General features: G+C 49.4%; 3 protein-coding genes across 5 annotated transcripts in view; all 3 read left to right on the top strand.

Annotated features, from left to right (window-relative positions):
• Positions 1 to 1553: 1553 nt before the first annotated feature.
• On the top strand, positions 1554 to 4675 carry LOC132592716 (zinc finger protein 420-like). The gene has a single exon (XM_060279296.1). The coding sequence runs from the start codon at positions 2258 to 2260 to the stop codon at positions 3950 to 3952; it is 1695 nt and encodes a 564-aa protein (XP_060135279.1). The 5' UTR covers positions 1554 to 2257; the 3' UTR covers positions 3953 to 4675.
• A 1717-nt stretch (positions 4676 to 6392) lies between these two features.
• Positions 6393 to 21995, top strand: LOC132592718 (gastrula zinc finger protein XlCGF57.1-like). 3 transcript variants are annotated; one of them, XM_060279301.1, is made up of 5 exons: positions 6393 to 6425; positions 9143 to 9287; positions 10241 to 11671; position 12087; positions 19299 to 21995. In XM_060279301.1, the coding sequence occupies exons 3-5, from the start codon at positions 10419 to 10421 to the stop codon at positions 20964 to 20966; spliced, it is 2922 nt and encodes a 973-aa protein (XP_060135284.1). In that variant the 5' UTR covers positions 6393 to 6425; positions 9143 to 9287; positions 10241 to 10418; the 3' UTR covers positions 20967 to 21995. The 3 variants fall into 3 exon arrangements, with proteins under 3 accessions (XP_060135284.1, XP_060135283.1, XP_060135282.1); XM_060279300.1 differs by lacking the exons at positions 6393 to 6425; positions 9143 to 9287; positions 10241 to 11671; position 12087 and adding exons at positions 16333 to 16463; positions 17854 to 17984 and having other exon boundaries at positions 18857 to 21995; XM_060279299.1 differs by lacking the exons at positions 6393 to 6425; positions 9143 to 9287; positions 10241 to 11671; position 12087 and adding an exon at positions 17334 to 17984 and having other exon boundaries at positions 18857 to 21995.
• LOC132592719 (zinc finger protein 420-like) overlaps positions 6885 to 25990 on the top strand; it is a 37735-nt gene continuing 18629 nt past the window's right edge. Inside the window, exon 1 of the mRNA XM_060279303.1 lies at positions 6885 to 6999. The gene's annotated coding sequence lies outside the window, so the exon portion shown is untranslated. The remainder of the gene's footprint in view (positions 7000 to 25990) is intronic.

Consider the following 25990-nt stretch of genomic DNA (forward strand, 5'->3'; position numbering starts at 1 on the left):
TGTGTGTGCGTGCGTGTGACTGGTTTTTCCACCAAACTCTGTCCCCCCTCTCCCCACCACATGATCTCCAAACACTGCTTCTTCACTAGAACTTGTCCCTGCCTCCTACGCATTCTGAAGAAAACTTAAAATTCTGTAATTTAATGGGAGATTCCCCGCCCCTAAGCCTAATTGCAAGAGGGGGAAGGAGGGGCTGCAGGTACCAGGGAAGTCTCCTGGTGGGTCCATCTTCACTCATGTACCCCATGGGGCACCCCAGAGCTATTGCTGCTGCTGCTGCTGCTGTCATGGACTGGCAGGGTGGAAGGTGGGGGGAGGCACCAGCTGGAGAACTGACAAGGGAAGAGGGCTTGGATCCCGGGTGTTGTATGCCCCCAAAGGCTATCCAAACTCTTAGCTCTAGGTCTAGCCAGTGTGGTGTAGTGGTTAAGAGGGGTAGACTAGACTCGTAATCTGGGGAACCGGGTTCACGTCTCCGCTCCTCCACATGCAGCTGCTGGGTGACCTTGGGCTAGTCAGACTTCTCTGAAGTCTCTCAGGCTCACTCACCTCACAGAGTGTTTGTTGTGGAGGAGGAAGGGAAAGGAGAATGTTAGCCGCTTTGAGACTCCTTCGGGTAGTGATAAAGCGGGATATCAAATCTAAAATCCAAACTCTAGGTCTGGCCAATAAAAGGCTGATACGGGAGCCGTTGGGGGCCAGGCTGGTTCTTTCTTTTTCACCTCTCCTCTGGGAAAGTGCTCTTTCTTTTGGGCTTTGATTACTTCTGCCTCCTTCAGTGCCCACGGCACCATCAACATACTTTCCTTTGAACTTCTGTAGCCATGTAGGGCTCTCTCTCAGGACCGCTACCCAGGAGTCGGCGTATGGAAACTGCTCCCAACATCCAGGGTGTTTTGTCACACTTCGAAAGATCTGGTTGGTTAGGTCCAGGTCCTTTGAGCCCGGGAGTTCTCAGTTGCAGGGAGTTCTCAGTCATTTGGGGTTCATCCCTCCACTGTATTTGCGTTTGAATTTGCCAGAAATTATTCACCATGCCTTGTAATGGAGTCCATTCCTCCTATGAGTGTGCCCCCCCCCCCCATTATGCCTCCTACCATTGAAGCCAGTTGAAGCCGTTGCTTTGATCACAGCCCCAGTTGCATGCTGGCAGCTTCTGGAAGCCACAGGTGAGCGCTCAGTGCAGGGTGGGAACCCCCCCCCCCAAACATGTCGGCCACCAAAGGGAATTCTGCTCCCCTAACACCCCAAGGCATCCTATAATTATGATATTTAAGATGGATCAGGAATAAATTAATGTCCCCAGAAATAACACAACTTCTGGCCATTAATGAATAAATACTACATGTTCAAGGTTGAAGTTTCCCTTAAGTACAGTTATCCATTTGCCTTTGATATCCAGCTTTTTCAGTGCCAGATTAGGATAGTCCTGTGTCAGAAGAGGGGCACAAGGTCAGACAGCACATCATTATTATAAAGAACAATGGGGGTGGGTGTTTCCATCTGGGATTCCCATGCTCCAACTTCTGCTCCTTCTGCTTCTCCTACTCTCTCCATGCAATGAGAGGCATGTAGACGGAGGTCCATCTCCAAGAACAGGAGCTTCCCTGAGCACCCATTCAGCTGACCCCAAGCGCCAAGCCTTGTCTCTAGTCCTCTGACTGACCCAGACCACAGTCCCTGGAAAAGACGTAGACCTGGGTCTCACAGAATGGTCCACATGGACCTCCTGAGGCCAATGGGACTGTGCAGGGGATTAATGAAGATTGAGAGGTGGAAACGGGGGTGAATGGAGGATTATGATGCAGAGGATGGGATGGGAAATGTCCAAAGGAATGATGAAGCGGAGAAAGAGAGGACCTGTTGATGGACAGAGAGCAGCTGCCTTTCCTGTGAGGAAACAATTGATTTGAAAAGGCTGTATTCCCAGATCATGCTGCTTTATTAACGATGATTGAGGACTATGAAAGGTTGCTGATGCATTACTATCATTTGATGACATTGCATCTTCATTTCCTAAAATCTCGGAACATGGGTGGAGAATGTAGGAGACATCGCAATAAGAGAGGTTGCTAATGGCGCTTGATGTGTTCTTTTTTTCTTTGTTCTCTTCCTTGAAACCCAAACAGGACTTCTTCTCAGCCCATTCTGAGGAAAGCGATGGAGAAGACAAGTCAGAATTTCGGGGGAGGGAGCAACTTTCATTTCATTAGGAATAGACATCAAAATGTGTGAAATGTGGAATATGCCTCACTGAATGAGCACACATAGCTCACATCAACTATCTCAAAGAGCAAAGAAACCATTTAAAGGTATGGAGAGTGGAAAGAGTTTTACTGATAGTGGAACACTTAGAACACATCAGGGGAATCACATGGGGAAGAAAGGATTCCAATGCAAGGAGTCTGGAAAGAGGTTCAATCAGAGGGGAAACTTCAATAAACATCAGCGGACTCACACAAGTGAAAAACCATATAAATGTATGGAGTGTGGAAAGAGCTTTAGTAATAGTGGAAGCCTTAGACAACATCAACGGACTCACACAGGAGAGAAACCATATGAATGTATGGAGTGTGGAAAGAGCTTCAGTTTAAATGCAAACCTTAGAAGACACCAACGGATTCACACAGGAGAGAAACCATATGAATGTATGGAGTGCGGAAAGAGTTTTAGTGATAATGGAAACCTTAGAAGACACCAACGGGTTCACACAGGGGAGAAACCTTTTAAATGCATGGAGTGTGGAAAGAGCTTCAGTTGGAGTAGACAACTCCATATTCATCTACAGACTCACACGGGAGAAAAACCATTTAAATGTATGGAGTACGGAAAAAGCTTCAGTCAGAGTGGAGACCTTAAATTACAGCAGCAAACTCACATGGGAGAAAAACCATATGAATGCATGGAGTGTGGAAAAAGCTTCCATATCAATGCAAGACTTAAAACACATCAACGGACTCACACAGGAGAGAAACCATTTAAGTGCATGGAGTGTGGAAAGCGCTTCAGTTTAAATGCAAACCTTAGAAGCCATCAACGGACTCACACGGGTGAAAAACCATATAAATGTATGGAGTGTGGAAAGAACTTCAGTAAGAGGGTACAACTCAATATACATCTACAGATTCACACAGGGGAGAAACCATTTAAATGCATGGAGTGTGGAAAGAGCTTCAGTTTAAATGCGTGCCTTAGAAGACACCAACGGAATCACACAGGAGAGAAACCATATAAATGTATGGAGTGTGGAAAGAGTTTCAGTCACAGTGGACAATTCAACATACATCTAGAGACTCACACAGGGGAGAAGCCATTTAAATGCATGGAGTGTGGAAAGAGCTTCAGTTTAAATGCAAACCTTAGAAGCCATCAACGGACTCACACGGGTGAAAAACCATATAAATGTATGGAGTGTGGAAAGAGTTTTAGTGATAATGGAAACTTTGGAAAACATCAACGGACTCACACAGGAGAGAAACCATATAAATGTATGGAGTGTGGAAAGAGTTTCAGGTACAGTGGACACCTCAATAGACATTTACAGACTCACACAGGAGAGAAACCATATAAATGCATGGAGTGTGGAAAGAAATTCAGTAGGAGTAGACAACTCAATAGACATCTACAGATTCACACAGGGGAGAAGCCATTTAAATGCATGGAGTGTGGAAAGAGCTTCAGTTTCAATGAGTCCCTTAGAAGACACCAACGGACTCACATAGGAGAGAAACCATATAAATGTATGGAGTGTGGAAAGAGTTTTAGTGATAATGGAAACCTTAGACAACATCAACGGACTCACACAGGAGAGAAACCATATAAATGTATGGGGTGTGGAAAGAGTTTCAGTCACAGTGGAAATCTTAGAAAACATCAGCAGACACAGGGAAGAAACCATATAAATGTATGGCATGTGGAAGGAACTTCAGTCAGAGGGGAGCCCTTGATTTAAGTCAAAAAACTTGCACAAGAGACAAACCATGTAAATGTCAAGAAAGTAGATAGAGGGTCAGTCCTAGTGGAAGTCCTGTATCAACAGACTCATGAGCAGGAAGAACTTTAATAGTTTAACCATACAAACCCATCAACAACTGAAGAGTAGAAGCAGTTTAAATGGAAAGATTTGCAGAAAGTGCTTTTGTTATAATGGAGTGTTTAAGAAACATCTTGGGACTCTCACAGGGGAGAACCCATTTAGATGTATGGAATGTGGGACATGTTCCTCTCAGGGTCCACTCTTTTCTTCACAGCAATAAACTCAGGAGGAAATCAGTCTTCAAAGCATGATGTATATGTGAAGTTCTTGTGTTTATATGTAAAACAACAGTAATGAAATATTTAAGGCAATGTCTCACAATAGGGAGTATAATTTTAGATGCAAGATACCTTTTGATAGAGAGGGAAAATCTGAATTGCTGGTGGGGAGTGAGGATTAGGGCTGGGCGATATATTAATAGCTCGTCCATACCGGTTTCTAGACCACATCGCGATAACCTTTGAAAAACAATTGATATGGCAATAAACCACGAATCACAGCGTGTGTTTCTGGGATGTGCCTGGAAGCAGCCGGCAGAAAACTTTGCTTCGTGAAGCCCCTGAAGATGCCCAGTTGCTGACTTCCCTCCCAGACGACAGGAAGCGAAACACACACCTCCATTGCCCTGTGTCGTTCCAGCCTCTTTCTTCCTTGCTCCCTTCTGCCGGTTTGTGTGCCTGACTTAGATGTACTGTGGGTGTATTTTTTTTACTGCTGAAACTAGATTTGCTCTCAGGAGCTAAGCTTTGTGCCTCACTGGGGACGCAATGAGAACTGTATGCTTTGAGCCCTCAGTAAACTATTACTGAAGAAGTCCTGCTGCCTGTGTGTGTTGTTGTTGTTGTTGTTGTTGTTTTGACCTCTGCATGGGAATTGCTCTGCATGTGGCCCCTTCCCCGCTGATACTTAGTTTATGCCCTGGAGTTGCTGTACTCAAGCATGCAAGATGGGTGTGTGTGTGTGTGTGTGTGTGTGTGTGACTGGTTTTTCCACCAAACTCTGTCCCCCCTCCCCCCACCACATGATCTCCAAACACTGCTTCTTCACTAGAACTTATCCCTGCCTCCTACGCATTCTGAAGAAAACATAAAATTCTGTAATTTAATGGGAGATTCCCCGCCCCTAAGCCTAATTGCAAGAGGGAGAAGGAGGGGCTGCAGGTACCAGGGAAGTCTCCTGGGGGCGGGGCATCTTCACTCATGAACCCCATGGGGCACCCCAGAGCTGCTGCTTATTCTGGGGTTTGGGGATGATAGTACTTTTCCATTGTCCCAGGAGTTATTCTTCCAGCTAGAGGACCACAGTGCATATTGTTATTGTACTAATTTTATTGCTGCTGCTGCTGCTGCTGTCATTGACTGGCAGGGTGGAAGGGGGAGGGGAGGCACCAGTTGGGGAACTGACCAGGGAAGAAGGCTTGGATACCGGGTGTTGTATGCCCCGAAAGGCTATCCAAACTCCTAGCTCTAGGTCTCGCCAGTGTGGTGTAGTGGTTAAGAGCGGTAGGCTAGACTCGTAATCTGGGGAACCGGGTTCGCTTCCCCGCTCCTCCACATGCAGCTGCTGGGTGACCTTGGTCTAGTCACACTTCTCTGAAGTCTCTCAGCCCCACTCACCTCACAGAGTGTTTGTTGTGGGGGAGGAAGGGAAAGGAGAATGTTAGCCGCTTTGAGACTCCTTCAGGTAGTGATAGAGCGGGATATCAAATTTAAAATCCAAACTCTAGGTCTGGCCAATAAAAGGCTGATATGGGAGCCGTTGGGGGCCAGGCTGGTTCTTTCGTTTTCATCTCTCCTCTGGAAAGTGCTCTTTCTTTTGGGCTTTGATTACTTCTGCCTCCTTCAGTGCCCACGGCACCATCAGCGAGGTATAATACTGCCCCCCCCCCTTCCTGGTGTTAACAGCACCAAGACCTAAAACATGGATGGAGCATTCTGAGGTCATGGCGTGGAGTGGGGGAAGGAAGGATTTTGCAACGTAACCATTGTGTGTGGGGGGGGGGCACTTTGCAGTTGGATTGCTGGGATCAGCCCCTCCCTCGTTCTCCTGATCCCCAGAAGGAAGAGGGGAGGGAAAAAACCTTCCTCTCCCCCCACTAAATTCCTCCCCACTCCTCCCGGCACATCTTTCCCTCCCTCCGCCCCTCAACCCCAAATCCCCTCCCCAATATGTTGCTCCTCCTCCTCGCCATCCAGCTTCTGTTCCGGGAATGGGGTGGGGGGAGAGCCCCCTCCCAAACTGCCTTCTTCTCCCGGAAGTGGAGCTTCTACACCGGATTGCTGCTCTGCGCCGTAGCTCTAGGGGCGCGCGCTTTCGGAAAGGGGAGGAGGTACACGCAGGGGAAATCCCCCCCCCCGTGGGAAAGAGAATCGGGAACGAGGGAAAAGAGGTAAAGGGGCCGCGGGGGGGGGGGGAAGGACCCAGAGACCCCCGCCAGCTCCCCAGAGCTCCATTCGTGGTTCCCGTCTGCATGTTGTCGATTCCTGCACGCGTGCTGCGAAGGGGGCTTTCCTTGGCCCCTTAGGCGCCTTGGCAGGGGGGGGACATGGGGCGCCCACCCAGGGGGTCCCCACGAGGACCCCCCTTGCCCCGTTTCCCCCACACAAGAATCCCTGAGACCCTGTGGTCTCTGCATGGAGAAAGGCGGGCCAGGAAAGGGTTAACGAGAGCGGGGGACGCCTGGATGGAGACCCCCCTCGTCCCTTCTCTACTCGTCTTGGGGGGGGGGCTCCGGATGGAGAGACAAGGGGTGCGGAGGGGAGACACAGGGAAAGAGAGGGGAGGTTGAGGAAGTGAGGCGGGGAGCATCCCTGGGGCAGGGAAGGAAAACATGGGTGGGGGGGGGGGAGATCGGAAGACCAGATTTTAGGGAGACGTCCCCATCGTGGTGCCCGAGGGGAAGCTCCGGAACGACCGTCCTCTTGGTTTCTCCTTCCCACCCAGGAATCCGCCTCCCCGTCAAGGTAACCAGAGAGGGATCCCTGGAAAGGGGGGGTCAGCCCCCCCACCCCTTCCTTCCTTCATGCTCCATCCTCTTCCCACTCCAGAAGCCCCTTCCCTGCCCAGACTCCTAGGTTCTTCCAAGTCCAACTGTTATGTATTAAGTTAACTGCAATTCTCACTCATGTACACAACATGCAAATGAAGGATTGAGAGTTCTGTTCACGGATTGGGTAGCTAGGGGAAGTTTGTTACTGTTGCAAGTTACAGAATACTATATAAACCAGTTGGCTAAGCTACTGTTCAGCCTGGACTCAGAGCTAGAATAAAGAACTGGTTGTTTTGAGAGCTGTGTCTTCATCCTTCTTAGCCACTATTCAACACCAACCATTGGTCCCCCTGGAGAGGAGAGGAAATCCCAAGAGGAAGAGGGGAGGGGAAGCTTCCCGGAAGCGGCTCTTTGTTTCCGCAATCCCACCCAGGAAGCAGCCGGAAACCTTTCCCTCTCTCTCAGGTTTCCATCTTTAAGTGTCTTTCCCACTGCCGGGTTCATTGAGGATGAGGATAATGTACACCTGTCATAAGAAACAGGGATGCAGAGTCCGTGGAAAGACTCTCAGGATTGATATAGAAGTTGCACCTCGAAAGCATTTCTCTTCCTCTTATTCTTTGTAGCCAGTGTCAACTGCCCTGAAACCAGTTCTGGCCAGGGAGGGTGGGGTACCAATTAAAATTTATTAATATTATTATTCTTAACCTCATAACCACTTATCCCACCACCTGCTCTCAGCAGAAAGGAAACTGCCTTATCAGCTAAAATGTTCCAGTTAGAGAATACAACTTTGAATCACAGAGCAAAACTACCAGAACCTTCTTGAACCAATAGACTAGGAATCATCTCTCTACATGAGACCAATACTTTTCTATGCCTGAAAAAATGCAACCATGACACTTTAAAGGTCAGCACCAAGAGTTTGAATTAAGCTCAGAAATGCGCTGAGAGCCAGGGAAGATCCTTTAGGACCAGTGATATGTGGTCCCGGCGGCTGCTCCTAGGTCCACATTCTGTATTATTTGGAGGTTTTGAGTCACCTTCAAAGGTAGCCCCATGTTGAGCACATGACAATACTCTGAGCAGGAGATAACCAGAGCATGCACCACTCGGGGGGGGGGGGGAGAGAGTCTGCAGGCTGGTAGGGTCTCAGCCTGTGTACCAGACAGCTGCCCTGGACCCAGAACTGACCTGCGTCTCCATGGACAGCTGTGAGTCCAAAATGACCTCCAGGCTGAGTACCTGGTCCTTTAGGGGCACAGTTAACCCATCAGGACCAGGGAGTCCCCCACCTGCCCGCCCTCTGTCCCCCCAAAAGGTTACTTCTGTCTTGTCAGGGTTCAACCTAAATCTGTTAGCCGCCATCCATCCTCCAACCACCTCTGGAAATGCGAACAAGGCATTCACTGCCTTCACTGGTTCCAATTTAAAAGAGAGGAAGATCTGGGAATCATCCACAGTTTCAGTTCCAGGATGAGGCCTGAATCCCAATTGGAAGGATAATGGTGGCAGAAGCTTTCCTGGTCCTGCAGCCCACAAAAGTTCCAGGCACAATACTTTCATTAGCTTTGAAGGGGCCATAGGATGCTTGGTGGTCTTTCCTTCAAAAGACAAATATTTGGAATACTTTGACAGTGACGTATGATGAAAATATCACTTCTGTTTTCCTTATTCAACATCGGACAGACTTTGATAGACAGGTCTGAGCTCATCTCTTCATACGAAACTGCTGTGTTAGCAGCAATGGAAGCCTGGGCAGTGGGGTTGGGGGTCCTGGGCTGCCTAGAGAACAAGACCCCCTTCTCAGCCTGGCTGATATGGTCCCAAGGAAAGCAGAGCAGTATATTTGGCACCAGTTTGGCTGCAGGAGTTGCTGGAAGGAGGTGTGCAGGACACCATCCAACGGTCTTAGAGAGGTTCTCCTCCAGAGCCTTTTCTTCTCCTGAGGATAACCCACGAGGCAGCGGAGGTTTAGGATCCGAGTTTTCCTTCTCAATGGGGTCCCTTCCCCGGTTGACGAGCCCCATCTTCCTTTCACTTTCCTCTGCAACATGGACAGAATCTGCTTCCTGACTGTGAGATTCACGGTTGTTCTCATCCTCTCCATCCACCAGGGCCTGCCTTCACCTGCAGCAGAATTCCCCAACCCACCAACGATTTGAGACCCATCAGCTATCCTCACCTGGTTTAGCCGGCCGGTTGAAGCCGTTGCTTGGATCCTGGCCTCTGTTGCATGCTGGCAGCTTCTGGAAGCCACAGGTGAGCGCTCAGTGCAGGGTGGGACCCCCCCCCCAACATGTCGGCCACCAAAGGTACTACTGCTCCCCTAACACCCCAAGGCATCCTATAATTATGATATTTAAGATGGATCAGGAATAAATTCATGTCCCCAGAAATAACACAACTTCTGGCCATTAATGAATCAATACTACATGTTCAAGGTTGAAGTTTCCCTTAAGTACAGTTATCCATTTGCCTTTGATATCCAGCTTTTTCAGTGCCAGATTAGGATAGTCCTGTGTCAGAAGAGGGGCACAAGGTCAGGCAGCACATCATTATTATAAAGAACAATGGGGGTGGGTGTTTCCATCTGGGATTCCCATGCTCCAACTACTGCTCCTTCTGCTTCTCCTACTCTCTCCATGCAATGAGAGGCATGTAGACGGAGGTCCATCTCGAAGAACAGGAGCTTCCCTGAGCACCCATTCAGCTGACCCCAAGCGCCAAGCCTTGTCTCTAGTCCTCTGACTGACCCAGACCACAGTCCCTGGAAAAGACGTAGACCTGGGTCTCACAGAATGGTCCACATGGACCTCCTGAGGCCAATGGGACTGTGCAGGTGATTCATGAAGATTTAGAGGTGGAAACGGGGGTGGATGGAGGATTATGATGCAGAGGATGGGAAATGTTCAAAGGAATGATGAAACGGAGAAAGAGAGGACCTGTTGATGGACAGAGAGCAGCTGCCTTTCCTGTGAGGAAAGAATAGATTTGAAAAGGCTGTATTCCAAGATCATGCTGCTTTATTAACGATGATTGAGGACTATGAAAGGTTGCTGATGCATTACTATCATTTGATGACATTGCATCTTCATTTCCTAAAAATCTGGGAACATGGGTGGAGAATGTAGGAGACATCGCAATAAGAGAGGTTGCTAATGGTGCTTGATGTGTTCTTTTTTTCTTTGTTCTCTTCCTTGAAACCCAAACAGGACTTCTTCTCAGCCCATTCTGAGGAAAGCGATGGAGAAGACAAGTCAGAATTTCAGGGGAGGGAGCAACTTTCATTTCACTAGAAAAAACCATTATAATGTGTGAAATGTGGAATATGCTTCACTGAATGAGCACACATAGCTCACATCTCAAAAAGGGGAGAAACCGTTTAAAGCTATGGAGAATGGAAAGAGTTTAACTGATAGTGGAACACTTAGAGCACATCAAGGTACTCACATGGGCAAGAAAAGATTCCAATGCAAGGAGTCTGGAAAGAGGGGAAACCTCAATATACATCAGCGGACTCACACAGGAGAGAAACTATATAAATGTATGGAGTGTGGAAAGAGCTTTAGTAATAGTGGAAGCCTTAGACAACATCAACGGACTCACACAGGAGAGAAACCATATGAATGTATGGAGTGTGGAAAGCATTTTAGTGATAATGGAAACCTTAGAAGACACCAACGGATTCACACAGGAGAGAAACCATATGAATGTATGGAGTGCGGAAAGAGTTTTAGTGATAATGGAAACCTTAGAAGACACCAACGGGTTCACACAGGGGAGAAACCTTTTAAATGCATGGAGTGTGGAAAGAGCTTCAGTTGGAGTGGACACCTCAATAGTCATCTACAGACTCACACGGGAGAAAAACCATATAAATGCATGGAGTGCGGAAAGAGCTTCAATTTAAATGCGTCCCTTAGAAGACACCAACGGAATCACACAGGAGAGAAACCATATAAATGTATGGAGTGTGGAAAGAGTTTCAGTCACAGTGGACAATTCAACATACATCTAGAGACTCACACAGGGGAGAAGCCATTTAAATGCATGGAGTGTGGAAAGAGCTTCAGTTTAAATGCAAACCTTAGAAGCCATCAACGGACTCACACGGGTGAAAAACCATATAAATGTATGGAGTGTGGAAAGAGCTTTAGTGATAATGGAAACTTTGGAAAACATCAACGGACTCACACAGGAGAGAAACCATATAAATGCATGGAGTGTGGAAAGAACTTCAGTAGGAGTAGACAACTCAATAGACATCTACAGATTCACACAGGGGAGAAGCCATTTAAATGCATAGAGTGTGGAAAGAGCTTCAGTTTCAATGAGTCCCTTAGAAGACACCAACGGACTCACACAGGAGAGAAACCATATAAATGTATGGAGTGTGGAAAGAGTTTTAGTGATAATGGAAACTTTGGAAAACATCAACGGACTCACACAGGAGAGAAACCATATAAATGCATGGAGTGTGGAAAGAACTTCAGTAGGAGTAGACAACTCAATAGACATCTACAGATTCACACAGGGGAGAAGCCATTTAAATGCATGGAGTGTGGAAAGAGCTTCAGTTTCAATGAGTCCCTTAGAAGACATCAACGGACTCACACAGGAGAGAAACCATATAAATGTATGGAGTGTTGAAAGAGCTTCTGTCAGAGTGGACACCTTAGTAAACATCTACAGACTTACACAAGGGAGAAACCATTTAAATGCATGGAGTGCGGAAAGAGCTTCAGTTTAAATGAGTCCCTTAGAATCTTAGAAGACATCAGCAGACACACAGGGAAGAAACCATATAAATGTATGGCATGTGGAAGGAACTTCAGTCAGAGGGGAGCCCTTGATTTAAGTCAAGAAACTTACACAAGAGACAAACCATGTAAATGTCAGGAAAGTAGATAGAGGGTCAGTCCTAGTGGAAGTCCTGTATCAACAGACTCATGAGCACGAAGAACTTTAATAGTTTAACCGTACAAACCCATCAACAACTCAAGAGGAGAAGCAGTTTAAATGGAAAGATTTGCAGAAAGTGCTTTTGTTATAATGGAGTGTTTAAGAAACATCTTGGGACTCTCACAGGGGAGAACCCATTTAGATGTATGGAATGTGGGACATGTTCCTCTCAGAATCCCTTCTTTTCTTCACAGCAATGAACTCAGCAGGAAATCAGTCTTCAAAGCATGATGTGTAAAAATAAAATAAAAGCACAGCCGAGAGAGGGGCAGACGCAGACGGCTTTCTCTCCCCTTCGCCCCAAATGCTTTAATTTCCCCTCAAACGCGGCCTGTCTGGACGGAGGAATCGAGGCTCTCGTTCGCTCGCTCGGCTTTGTGGGCGTTGTAGTTTCCCTTTCCCTCCTCCCTGCGCGGTATTAGAGACGGCTGTGTCGGGACGGGGGGTGGGTGGGCCGTGGCGGGCCAGGAGCGTGTCCTGCTCAGCTGTGTGTGTGCGTGTGTGTGTGTAAGAGAGAGAGAGCGCGAGCGCGCGCGAAGGGAAAAAGCAGCAGCCGTGAGAGGGGAAAGTTGCGGCTGCGTTTCCCTCCAGTGACTGCCTGAGATGGTTTGCTGTGGCGACGGGCGGGCGGTTTGTGTGTGTGTGTGTGCGCGAGAGAGAGAGAGAGAGAAGCGCACGGGTCTATCCCGCAGCCTCCTCCTTCTCGCACTGCTGCTTAGAAGCGAGTGGTTGGCGACCGCAAACGGTAGGCAGAAGGGTTGGGGGGAGAGAGCGCGCGCCTGCGTTCCAAGTCTCTGGTCCAATCCATGTATCCCTGGGGTACATGCGCAGTACCCCAGGGACACACGGGACAACTGGACGCAGGGACAACTTGGACATTATTATATAGGATGTGGGACATGTTCCTCTCAGAATCCACTCTTTTCTTCACAGCAATGAACTCAGCAGGAAATCAGTCTTAAAAGCATGATGTGTATGTGAAGTTCTTGTGTTTATATGTAAAACTGAACAGTAATGAAATATTGAAGGCAATGTCTCACAATAGGGAGTATAATTTTAGATGTAAGATACCTTTTGATAGAGAGGGAAAATCTGAATTGCTGGTGGGGAGTGAGGATTAGGGCTGGGCCATATATTAATAGCTCGTCCATACCGGTTTCTAGACCACATCACGATAACCTTTGAAAAACAATTGATATGGCAATAAACCACGAATCACAGTGTGTGTTTCTAGGATGTACCTGGAAGCAGCCGGCAGAAAACTTTGCTTCGTGAAGCCCCTGCACATGCCCAGTTGCTGACTTCCCTCCCAGACGACAGGAAGCGAAACACACACCTCCATTGCCCTGTGTCGTTCCAGCCTCTTTCCTCCCTTGCTCCCTTCTGCCGGTTTGTGTGCCTGACCTAGATATACTGTGGGTGTATTTTTTTACTGCCAAAACTGGATTTTGTGCCTCACTGGGGACCCACTGAGAACTGTATGCTTTGAACCCTCAGTAAACTATAACTGAAGAAGTCCTGCTTCCAGTGTGTGTGTGTGTGTGTGTGTGTGTGTGTGTGTGTGTGTGTGTGTTGTTGTTGTTGTTGTTGTTGTTGTTGTTGTTTTGACCTCTGCATGGGAATTGCTCTGCACGTGGCCCCTTCCCCGCTGATACTTAGTTCATGCCCTGGAGTTGCTGTACTCAAGCATGCAAGATGTGTGTGTGTGTGTGTGTGTGTGTGTGTGTGTGTGTGTGTGTGTGACTGGTTTTTCCACCAAACTCTGTCCCCCCTCCCCCCACCACATGATCTCCAAACACTGCTTCTTCACTAGAACTTATCCCTGCCTCCTACATATTCTGAAGAAAACTTTAAATTCTGTAATTTAATGGGAGATTCCCCGCCCCTAAGCCTAATTGCAAGAGGGGGAAGGAGGGGCTGCAGGTACCAGGGAAGTCTCCGGGGGGGGGTCCATCTTCACTCATGAACCCCATGGGGCAGCCCCAGAGCTGCTGCTTATTCTGGGGTTTGGGGGTGATAGTACTTTCCCATTGTCCCAGAGGTTTTTATTCTTCCAGCTAGAGGACCACAGTGCATATTGTTATTGTACTGATTTTATTGTTGTTGTTGCTGCTGCTGTCATTGACTGGCAGGGTGGAAGGGGGTGGGGAGGCACCAGCTGGGGAAATGACAAGGGAAGAAGGCTTGGATCCCGGGTGTTGTATGCCCCCAAAGGCTATCAAAACTCCTAACTCTAGGTCTAGCCAGTGTGTTGTTGTTTAGTCGTTTAGTCGTGTCCGACTCTTCGTGACCCCATGGACCAGAGCACGCCAGGCACTCCTGTCTTGCACTGCCTCCCGCAGTTTGGTCAAACTCATGTTCGTAGCTTCGAGAACACTGTCCAACCATCTTGTCCTCTGTCGTCCCCTTCTCCTAGTGCCCTCAATCTTCCCAACATCAGGGTCTTTTCCAAGGATTCTTCTCTTCTCATGAGGTGGCCAAGGTATTGGAGCCTCAGCTTCACGATCTGTCCTTCCAGGGAGCACTCAGGGCTGATTTCCTTAAGAATGGATAGGTTTGATCTTCTAGCAGTCCATGGGACTCTCAAGAGTCTCCTCCAGCACCATAATTCAAAAGCATCAATTCTTCGACGATCAGCCTTCTTTATGGTCCAGCTCTCACTTCCATACATCACTACTGGGAAAACCATAGCTTTAACTATACGGACCTTTGTAGGCAAAGTGATGTCTCTGCTTTTTAAGATGCTGTCTAGGTTTGTCATTGCTTTTCTCCCAAGAAGCAGGCGTCTTTTAATTTCGTGACTGCTGTCACCATCTGCAGTGATCAAGGAGCCCAAGAAAGTAAAATCTCTCACTGCCTCCATTTCTTCCCCTTCTATTTGCCAGGAGGTGATGGGACCGGTGGCCATGATCTTGGTTTTTTTGATGTTGAGCTTCAGACCATATTTTGCGCTCTCCTCTTTCACCCTCATTAAAAGGTTCTTTAATTCCTCCTCGCTTTCTGCCATCAAGGTTGTGTCATCTGCATATCTGAGGTTGTTGATATTTCTTCCGGCAATCTTAATTCCGGCTTGGGATTCATCTAGTCCAGCCTTTCGCATGATGAATTCTGCATATAAGTTAAATAAGCAGGGAGACAATATACAACCTTGTCGTACTCCTTTCCCAATTTTGAACCAATCAGTTGTTCCATATCCAGTTCTAACTAGCCAGTGTGGTGTAGTGGTTAAGAGCAGTAGACTAGACTCGTAATCTGGGGAATCAGGTTCGAGTCTCCACTCTTCCACATGCAGCTGCTTGGTGACCTTGGTCTAGTCACACTTCTCTGAAGTCTCTCAGCCTCACTCACCTCACAGAGTGTTTGTTGTGGGGGAGGAAGGGAAAGGAGAATGTTAGCCGCTTTGAGACTCCTTCAGGTAGTGATAAAGCAGGATATCAAATCCAAAATCCAAACTCTAGGTCTGGCCAATAAAAGGCTGATATGGGAGCGGTTGGGGGCCAGGCTGGTTCTTTCTTTTTCACCTCTCCTCTGGAAAAGTGCTCTTTCTTTTGGGCTTTGATTACTTCTGCCTCCTTCAGTGCCCACGGCACCATCAACGAGGTACAATACTTTCCTTTGAACTTCTGTAGCCATGTAGGGCTCTCTCTCAGGACCGCTACCCAGGAGTCGGCGTATGGAAACTGCTCCCAACATCCAGGGTGTTTTGTCACACTTCGAAAGATCTGGTTGGTTAGGTCCAGGTCCTACGAGCCCTGGGAGAGTGGGGCTGTTTGCAGGGAGTTCTCAGTCATTTGGGGTTCATCGCTCCACCGTACGTATTTGCGTTTGAATTTGCCAAAATTATTCACCATGCCTTGTAATGGAATCCATTCCTCCTATGAGTGTGCCCCCCCCCCATTATGCCTCCTGCTTGAGTTGTCAGCCTTCAGTGCCCACGGCACCATCAGTGAGGTACAATTCTGCCCCCCATTCCTGGTGTTAAGAGCACCAAGACCTAAAACATGGATGGAGCATTCTGAGGTCATGGCGTGGAGTGGGGGAAGGAAGGATTTTGCAATGTAACCATTGTGGGGGGGGGGGCACTTTGCAGTTGGATTGCTGGGATCAGCCCCTCCCTCGCTCTCCTGATCCCCAGAAGGAAGAGGGGAGGGGGGAAACCTTCCTCTCCGCCCCCCACTAAATTCCTCCCCTCCCCTCCTGGAACATCCTTGTCTCACTCCGCCCCTACAACCCCAAATCCCCTCCCCAATATGTTGCTCCTCCTCCTCGCCATCCGGCTTCTGTTCCGGGAATGGGGGGGGGGGAGGAGAGCCCCGTCCCAAACTGCCTGCTTCTCCCGGAAGTGGAGCTTCTACACCGGATTGCTCTTTTGCGCCGTAGCTCTAAGGGCGCGCGCTTTCGGAAAGGGGAGGAGGGGCGGCAGGGGAAACGCCCCCCCCCGTGGGAAAGAGAATCGGGAGCGAGGACGAAGAGGTAAAGGGGCCGCGGGGGGGGGGGAGAGAAAGGACCCAGAGACCCCCGCCAGCTCCCCAAAGCGCCATTCGTGGTTCCCGTCCGCATGGTGTCGATCCCTGCACGCGTGCTGCGAAGGGGGCTTTCCTTGGTCCCTTAGGCGCCTTGGCGGGGGGGGGGGACATGGGGCGCCCACCCAGGGGGTCCCCACGAGGACCCCCCTTGCCCCGTTTCCCCCACGCAGGGATCCCTGAGACCCTCTGGTCTCTGCATTGAGAAAGGCGGGCCAGGAAAGGGTTAACGGGAGCGGGGGACGCCTGGATAGAGACCCCCCCCTCGTCCCTTCTCTACTCGTCTTGGGGGGGGGGCTCCGGATGGAGAGACAAGGGGTGCGGAGGGGAGACACAGGGAAAGAGAGCGGAGGGCGAAGAAGTGGGGGGGGAACATCCCTTATGCATTAAGTTAACTGCAGTACTTGTTCTGGGCAACGTGGCTGCAGTTCTCACTCAGGTCCACAACATGCAAATGATGGATTGAGAGTGCTGTTCACGGATTGGGTAGCTAGGGGGAGTTTGTTACTGTTGCAAATTACTGAATACTATATAAGACAGTCGGCTAACCAGTGTTTCCCAACCTTGTGCCTCCAGCTGTTTTTGGACTACAACTCCCATCATCCCTAGCTAGCAAGACCTTGGTCAGGAATGATGGGAATTGTAGTCCGAAAACAGCTGCAGGCACAAGGTTGGGAAAAACTGGGCTAAGCTACTGTTCAGTCTGGACTCAGAGCTAGAATAAAGAGCTGGCTGTTTTGAGAGCTGTGTCTTCATCCTTCTTAGCCACTATTCAACACCAACCATTGGTCCCCCTGGAGAGGAGAGGAAATCCCAAGAGGAAGAGGGGAGGGGAAGCTTCCCGGAAGCGGCTCTTTGTTTCCACACTCCCACCCAGGAAGCAGCCAGAAGCCTTTCCCTCTCTCTCAGGCTTCCATCTTTAAGTGTCTTTTCCACTGCCTGGTTCATTGAGGATGAGGATAATGTACACCTGTCATAAGAAACAGGGGTGCAGAGTCCGTGGAAAGACTCTCAGGATTGATATAGAAGTTGCACCTCAAAAGCATTTCTGTTCCTCTTATTCTTTGGAGACGCAGGTCAGTATATTTGGCATCAGTTTGGCTGCAGGAGTTGCTGGACATCATCCAACGGTCTTAGAGAGGTTCTCCTCCAGAGCCTTTTCTTCTCCTGAGGATAACCCACGAGGCAGCGAAGGTTTAGGATCCGAGTTTTCCTTCTCAATGGGGTCCCTTCCCCAATTGACGAGCCCCATCTTCCCTTCACTTTCCTCTGCAACATGGACAGAATCTGCCTTCTTGACTGAGGGATTCACTATTGTTCTCATCCTCTCCATCCACCAGGGCCTGCCTTCACCTGCAGCAGAATTCCCCAACCCACCAAGGATTTGAGACCCATCAGCTATCCTCACCTGGTTTAGCCGGCCAGTTGAAGCCGTTGCTTGGATCACGGCCCCTGTTGCATACTGACACAGGTGAGCACTCAGTGCAGGGTGGGACCCCCCCCCCCAACATGTCGGCCACCAAAGGTACTACTACTCCCCTAACACCCCAAGACATCCTATAATTATGATATTTAAGATGGATCAGGAATAAATTCATGTCCCCAGAAATAACACAACTTCTGGCCATTAATGAATCAATACTACATGTTCAAGGTTGAAGTTTCCCTTAAGTACAGTTATCCATTTGCCTTTAATATCAAGCTTTTTCAGTGCCAGATTAGGATAGTCCTGCGTCAGAAGAGGGGCACGAGGTCAGAAGAGGGGCACGAGGTCAGCACTTCATCATTATAAAGAACAATGGGAGTGGGTGTTTCCATCTGGGATTCCCATGTGCCAGCTGCTTTCCTTCCGCTTCTCCTGGCCTTTCCATGCAATGTGAGGCATGTAGACCACAGTCCCTGGAAAAGACGTAGACCTGGGTCTCACAGAATGGTCCACATGGACCTCCTGAGGCCAATGGGACTGTGCAGGGGATTCATGAAAATCTAGAGGGGGAAACGGGGGTGAATGGAGGATTATGATGCAGAGGATGGGAAATGTTCAAAGGAATGATGAAGTGGAGAAAGAGAGGACCTGTTGATGGACAGAGAGCAGCTGCCTTTCCTGTGAGGAAAGAATAGATTTGAAAAGGCTGTATTCCCAGATCATGCTGCTTTATTAACGATGATTGAGGACTATGAAAGGTTGCTGGTGCATTACTATCATTTGATGACATTGCATCTTCATTTCCTAAAATCTGGGAACATGGGTGGAGAATGTAGGAGACATCGCAATAAGAGAGGTTGCTAATGGTGCTTGATGTGTTCTTTTTTTCTTTGTTCTCTTCCTTGAAACCCAAACAGGACTTCTTCTCAGCCCATTCTGAGGAAAGTGATGGAGAAGAGAAGTCAGAATTTCGGGGGAGGGAGAAACTTTCATTTCACTAGAAAAAAACGTTATAATGTGTGAAAAGTGGAATATGCTTCACTGAATGAGCACACATAGCTCACATCAACTATCTCAAAAAGGGAGAAACCGTTTAAAGGTATGGAGAATGGAAAGAGTTTCACTGATAGTGGAACACTTAGAACACATCAGGGGACTCACATGGGCAAGAAAGGATTCCAATGCAAGGAGTCTGGAAAGAGCTTCAATCAGAGGGGAAACCTCAATAAACATCAGCGGACTCACACAAGTGAAAAACTAAATAAATGTATGGAGTGTGGAAAGAGTTTTAGTGATAGTGGACGCCTTAGACAACATCAACGGACTCACACAGGAGAGAAACCTTTTAAATGTATCAAGTGCGGAAAGTGCTTTAGTGAGAATGGAAAGCTTAGAAGACATCAACGGGTTCACACAGGGGAGAAACCTTTTAAATGCATGGAGTGCGAAAAAAGCTTCAGTCAGAGTGGAAACCTTAAATTACACCAGCGAACTCACATGGGAGAAAAACCATATGATTGCATGGAGTGTGGAAAAAGCTTCCGTTTCAATGCAAGACTTAAAACACATCAACGGACTCACACAGGAGAGAAACCATTTAAGTGCATGGAGTGTGGAAAGAGCTTCTGTCAGAGTGGACAACTAAATATACACCTACAGATTCACACAGGAGAGAAACCATTTAAATGTATGGAGTGTGGAAAGAGTTTTAGTGATAATGGAAACCTTAGAAGACACCAACGGACTCACACAGGAGAGAAACCATATAAATGTATGGAGTGTGGAAAGAGTTTTAGTGATAATGGAAACCTTAGACAACATCAACGGACTCACACAGGAGAAAAACCATATAAATGCATGGAGTGTGGAAAGAGCTTCAGTTGGACTGGACAACTCAGTATTCATCTACAGACTCACACGGGCGAAAAACCATTTAAATGCATGGAGTGCGAAAAAAGCTTCAGTCAGAGTGGAGACCTTAAATTACACCAGCGAACTCACACGGGAGAAAAACCATATGAATGCATGGAGTGTGGAAAAAGCTTCCGTTTCAATGCAAGACTTAAAACACATCAACGGACTCACACAGGAGAGAAACCATTTAAATGCATGGAGTGTGGAAAGGGCTTCTGTCAGAGTGGACAACTCAATATACACCTACAGATTCACACAGGGGAGAAACCTTTTAAATGCATGGAGTGCGGAAAAAGCTTCAGCTTAAATGCAAAGCTTAGAAGCCATCAACGGACTCACACAGGAGAGAAACCATATAAATGTATGGAGTGTGGAAAGAGTTTCAGTCACAGTGGTCACCTCAATATACATCTACAGACTCACACAGGAGAGAAACCGTATAAATGTATGGAGTGTGGGAAGAGCTTCAGTCAGAGTGGACAACTTAGAGGACATCTTCAGACTCATACAGGAGAGAAACCATTTAAATGCATGGAGTGTGGGAAGAGCTTCAGTTTAAATTCAAACCTTAGAAGCCATCAACGGACTCACACGGGTGAAAAACCATATAAATGTATGGAGTGTGGAAAGAGTTTTAGTGGTAATACAAACCTTAGAAAACATCAACGGACTCACACAGGAGAGAAACCATATAAATGTATGGAGTGTGGAAAGAGTTTCAGTTACAGTGGACACCTCAATAGACATCTACGGACTCATACAGGGGAGAAACCATATAAATGCATGGAGTGTGGAAAGAACTTCAGTCACAGTAGACAACTCAATAGACATCTACAGATTCACACAGGGGAGGAACCATATAAATGCATGGAGTGCGAAAAGAGCTTCAGTTTCAATGAGTCCCTTAGAAGACACCAACGGACTCACACAGGAGAGAAACCATATAAATGTATGGAGTGTGGAAAGAGTTTTAGTGATAATGGAAACCTTAGACAACATCAACGGACTCACACAGGAGAAAAACCATATAAATGTATGGAGTGTGGAAAGAGTTTCAGTCACAGTGGAAATCTTAGAAAACATCAGCAGACACACGGGAAAGAAACCATATAAATGTATGGCATGTGGAAGGAACTTCAGTCAGAGGGGAGCCCTTGATTTAAGTCAAGAAACTAACACAAGAGACAAACCATACAAATGTCAGGAAAGTAGATAGAGGGTCAGTCCTAGTGGAAGTCCTATATCAACAGACTCTTGAGCAGGAAGAACTTTTATAGTTTAACCGTACAAACCCATCAACAACTCAAGAGGAGAAGCAGTTTAAATGGAAAGATTTGCAGAAAGTGCTTTTGTTATAATGGAGTGTTTAAGAAACATCTTGGGACTCTCACAGGGGAGAACCCATTTAGATATATGGAACTAGTGGAATTCAGCCCGTTTAGTAAACGGGCGCTAGCTGGGCGGGAACAGAGGGGAAGCCCTGGGACGGCGCAGGCGTCGCCTCCACCAGCGGGGATGTGCGTGGAAGACCCCAGGCTCCACCTGGGTGGTTTGCTGTGGCGGCGGGTGGGCGGTTTGTGTGTGTGTGTGTGTGTGTGTGTGTGTGTGTGAGAGAGAGAGAGAGAGAGAGAGAGAGAAGTGAGCGGGGCTTTTCTGGGATGTGCCGCCTGCGCGAGCTAAGTGCGCATTGCAGCCAGGCTGGTGGCAAGTTTGCACTCAGGGTCACTGTGGAATAGGGAGGACTGAATGTATTGGGGGTGGGAAGGGTGGGGGGGTTGTGTGTGTGTGCGGTATGTGTGTGGAGAGAGATGTGGTGGTCAAGCCACTCCGGCTCCAGCCTCTTATCAAAAGGTTGCTGTGGATCCCGTTTCCCTAAGCAACACCCAATAAAAGCCTCCATAAAAAATAAAAATAAAATAAAAGCACAGCCGAGAGAGGGGCAGACGCAGACGGCTTTCTCTCCCCTTCGCCCCAAATGCTTTAATTTCCCCTCAAACGCGGCCTGTCTGGACGGAGGAATCGAGGCTCTCGTTCGCTCGCTCGGCTTTGTGGGCGTTGTAGTTTCCCTTTCCCTCCTCCCTGCGCGGTATTAGAGACGGCTGTGTCGGGACGGGGGGTGGGTGGGCCGTGGCGGGCCAGGAGCGTGTCCTGCTCAGCTGTGTGTGTGCGTGTGTGTGTAAGAGAGAGAGAGCGCGAGCGCGCGCGAAGGGAAAAAGCAGCAGCCGTGAGAGGGGAAAGTTGCGGCTGCGTTTCCCTCCAGTGACTGCCTGAGATGGTTTGCTGTGGCGACGGGCGGGCGGTTTGTGTGTGTGTGTGTGCGCGAGAGAGAGAGAGAGAGAAGCGCACGGGTCTATCCCGCAGCCTCCTCCTTCTCGCACTGCTGCTTAGAAGCGAGTGGTTGGCGACCGCAAACGGTAGGCAGAAGGGTTGGGGGGAGAGAGCGCGCGCCTGCGTTCCAAGTCTCTGGTCCAATCCCTGTATCCCTGGGGTACATGCGCAGTACCCCAGGGACACACGGGACAACTGGACGCAGGGACAACTTGGACATTATTATATAGGATGTGGGACATGTTCCTCTCAGAATCCACTCTTTTCTTCACAGCAATGAACTCAGCAGGAAATCAGTCTTAAAAGCATGATGTGTATGTGAAGTTCTTGTGTTTATATGTAAAACTGAACAGTAATGAAATATTGAAGGCAATGTCTCACAATAGGGAGTATAATTTTAGATGTAAGATACTGTCACAGTGGCCTGAGTGGACTACTTCAGAGTAACGACGCTACGCAGCTCTGCATTTTATTCTTTTATTGGTGCTGCGTATTTACAGTGCTCAAGTCATTGCTATTTACACGGAGCGATGTTGTCAGTCGGTTTCAGAACCTCCTAATGGCTTTTGGCGCGTCTTTCTCCAACACAAAAGCTTTGGCAGACCCATCCTCTTGCCCCTCCTCTTCCTGCGTAATTCTGGAGTTGGAGGGATGGGTCTTCCCCCCTTGCTTGCCCCTTCCTGTCCCACCTGGGACCCTGGCTCCTCTACCTTGCCTGAGCCTCGGACACGACTTCCTGCTTCCCCACTGGAATCGGAACTCTCCCTGCTTTCCCCTTTGCTCGGGGACGGGCTTGAACTCAGGAGGGGAGGGACTTCGCGATATCCCCTGTCCCTCACATCCACCCCCCTCCCAAGCTCTCCTTCACCCCTCCCCAGGCCCCCCCCATGTGTCGGTGACGACTGGAAGCCTAAGAACTCAGTGCTCTCCGAGCCCGTTGGTGTGAATACCTCCCCCCAGTCCTGCGAGCCCCCCCCTTCCGCCTGGGCGGACGGGAATCCCAAAAAGTCCGTGGCGTCAGAGCTGGTGGGGGTAAAAACGTTCTGCCAATCTGCTCCTTCCTCAGACTGGGTGGATCTCGGTGACACCCATACCTCATCCTCTGGTTCCTCAAACTCCGCTTCCCAGCGCCATGGTGAGCTGCTCTCCCGTGCCTCCTCCTCCTCCCCCTCCCTTTCCATGTGCCAGGGCTTGGGTCTGTGGGGAAAGAGGGCGTGAAATTCTTCCACCAAGAATTCCTCCTGTATCTGAGTGGCTGGGACCCATTCATTCTGGGACGGTGGAGCATCCTCCCATGCCATGAGGTACTCCAGTCCCCCCACCCCCCACCTTGAATCCAGGATGGCCGTGGCCTCATTGAGTTGCTCCCTGCCTTCCCTCTCCCCCCCTCCCTCGGGGGTTTGTTCGCTGTCTCGGAGCCTGCTGCTTTCCCTGTACGGCGACAGCAGCGATCTATGAAACACTGGATGCACCCTCATGTCCTCTGGCAGTGCCAGCCTGTATGCCACCGGGTTTACCTGTTGCGTGACCGTGAAGGGGCCCAGCCTTTTGGGTGCCAGCTTTTTGCACCTCCCTCTGGTGGGAAGGCCCTCCGAGGACAACCACACCTTGTCCCCCACCCTGATGACCTCCCCTTGTCGCCTGTGGCGATCTGCCCCCTTTTTGTACGCTTCCTTGGCCCTCTCCAAGTGTTCTCTGAGCTGCTGGTGCACCGTCTCCAGTTCCTCTGCCCAATCCTCAGCCTGTGGGCCCTCCTCCTCCTCCTCCTCCCTCTCCCTCTCTGGGAAAGATCTGAGGTCGCGCCCGTAATTGGCCTTAAAGGGCGACACCCCTGTGGAGACGTGCACTGCATTGTTGTAGGCAAATTCTGCTAGTGGCAAGCGATCCACCCAGTCCGTTTGCCGCTGGCTGACGTAGCATCTCAGGTACTGCTGCAGAATGGCGTTGACCCTCTCCGCTTGTCCGTTGGTCTGCGGGTGTCTAGCCGTCGACAAGCTGACCTCCACCTGCAGGAGGTTCATGAGCCGCCGCCAGAACCTGGAAACAAATTGGCGGCCACGATCCGAAATAACCCTTAAAGGTAATCCATGCAGTCTGAAAATGTGATCAACAAACAGTTTGGCTGTCTCTTCTGCCGAGACTGCCCTGGCACACGGTATAAAGTGACACATTTTGGACATAAGGTCCACCACCACCAACACTGCAGTCTTACCCCTGGACGAAGGCAGATCTGTGATGAAGTCCATGGACACCACTTCCCACGGCCTGTGTGGTGTGGCTAAGGGCTCCAGCAACCCTGGTGGCGCTGCTCTGACCACCTTCGCCCGCTGGCAGGTGGTACAGCCCCTTACATAGTCTCGAACATCTTCCCGCACCCCTGGCCACCAGAAGTGTCTCATGACTAGGTGAGCGGTTTTGTCCCTTCCAAAATGCCCCGCTGTAGGGTTGTCGTGCATCTGCTTGAGGACCGTACGTCGAAGCTGGGTGGTGGGCAGGTACAGCGCACCCTTGTAGAAAAGCAGCCCTCTGCGTTCTGCAAAGTCTTTTGCCTGCTCCCTCCCCCCTCTCAGTTCTCTGAAGATGCGGTTGGCAAATTCATCCGCTGCCGTCAGAGCTGTGAGTTCTGCCTCGCTCACCACAGCTGCTCCGCAGGACCATGCCGACGGGGGGAAAATGTGCCTTGGGGCTGGTGGCGCCTCCTCCTCCATGTACTCTGGCTTGCGGGAGAGGGCATCCGCCCTGACATTCTGCTCCCCCGGGATGTAGTGGATGGAGAAGTTGAAGTTCGAGAAGAACTCTGCCCACCGTATCTGCCGCTGGTTGAGCACCCTGGCAGTTCTCCAGAACTCCAGGTTCTTGTGGTCTGTGCACACCTGGATGGGGTGCTTTGCGCCCACCAGGAAGTGTCGCCAGTGCTGGAACGCAGCGTAGATCGCAAGAAGTTCCCTATCAAACACTGTGTAGTTGCGTTCAGGCTGTGTCAGCTTCCTGGAGAAGAAGGCACAGGGTCTCCACTCCCTGTTGGCGTCCAGTTGCAACAAAATTGCGCCCACAGCTTTTTCAGAAGCATCTGTCTCAATGCGTAGGGGCGCGTCCTGCACCACATGGAATAGGTTTTGGTCTGAGGCGAACACTCTCTTGAGGCTTTCGAACGCTGCTTGCGCCTCTGGTGTCCACTTGAACTTCTGCTTGCCTCTCAGGCAGTCCGTGATGGGAGCCGTAACGCGAGAGAAGTTCTTGATGAACTTCCTGTAGAAGTTAGCGAAGCCTAGTAGGCGTTGGGCATCTTTGCGCGTCCTGGGGCTGTGCCAGTCCAGGATGGCCTGCACCTTGTCCTTGTCCATCGCCAGCCCCTTGTCTGACAGCTTGTAGCCCAGGAAGTCCACCTCTTTGGTGTGAAACTTGCACTTCTCCAGCTTCACATACAGGTGGTTCTCCTTCAGGCGTTGCAACACCTCTCTGACATCTTTCACATGCTGCACTGGGTCATTCGAGTAGATAAGGATGTCATCTAGGAAGACCAAGCATTTCCTGAAGAGGAGGGACCCCAGGACGTGGTGCATGAAGGCCTGGAAGCATGCTGAGCCCCCTTGCAAACCGAAGGGCATCACCAGATATTCAAAAGAGCCCAGAGGCGTGAACATCGTGGTTTTCCATTCATCTCCTTCCCGGATCCTGATCAAGTTGTACGCCCCCCTTAGGTCCAGCTTGGTGAAAATCTTGCCCCTGCGTGCCGCTGTCAGGAGATCATCCACTCTGGGCATGGGGAAAGCCACTGGCTCTGTCACCGAATTCAGCCGTCTAAAGTC

Source organism: Zootoca vivipara, chromosome 10 (assembly GCF_963506605.1).
Source record: "Zootoca vivipara chromosome 10, rZooViv1.1, whole genome shotgun sequence".
NCBI classification, from domain to species: Eukaryota; Metazoa; Chordata; class Lepidosauria; order Squamata; family Lacertidae; genus Zootoca; species Zootoca vivipara.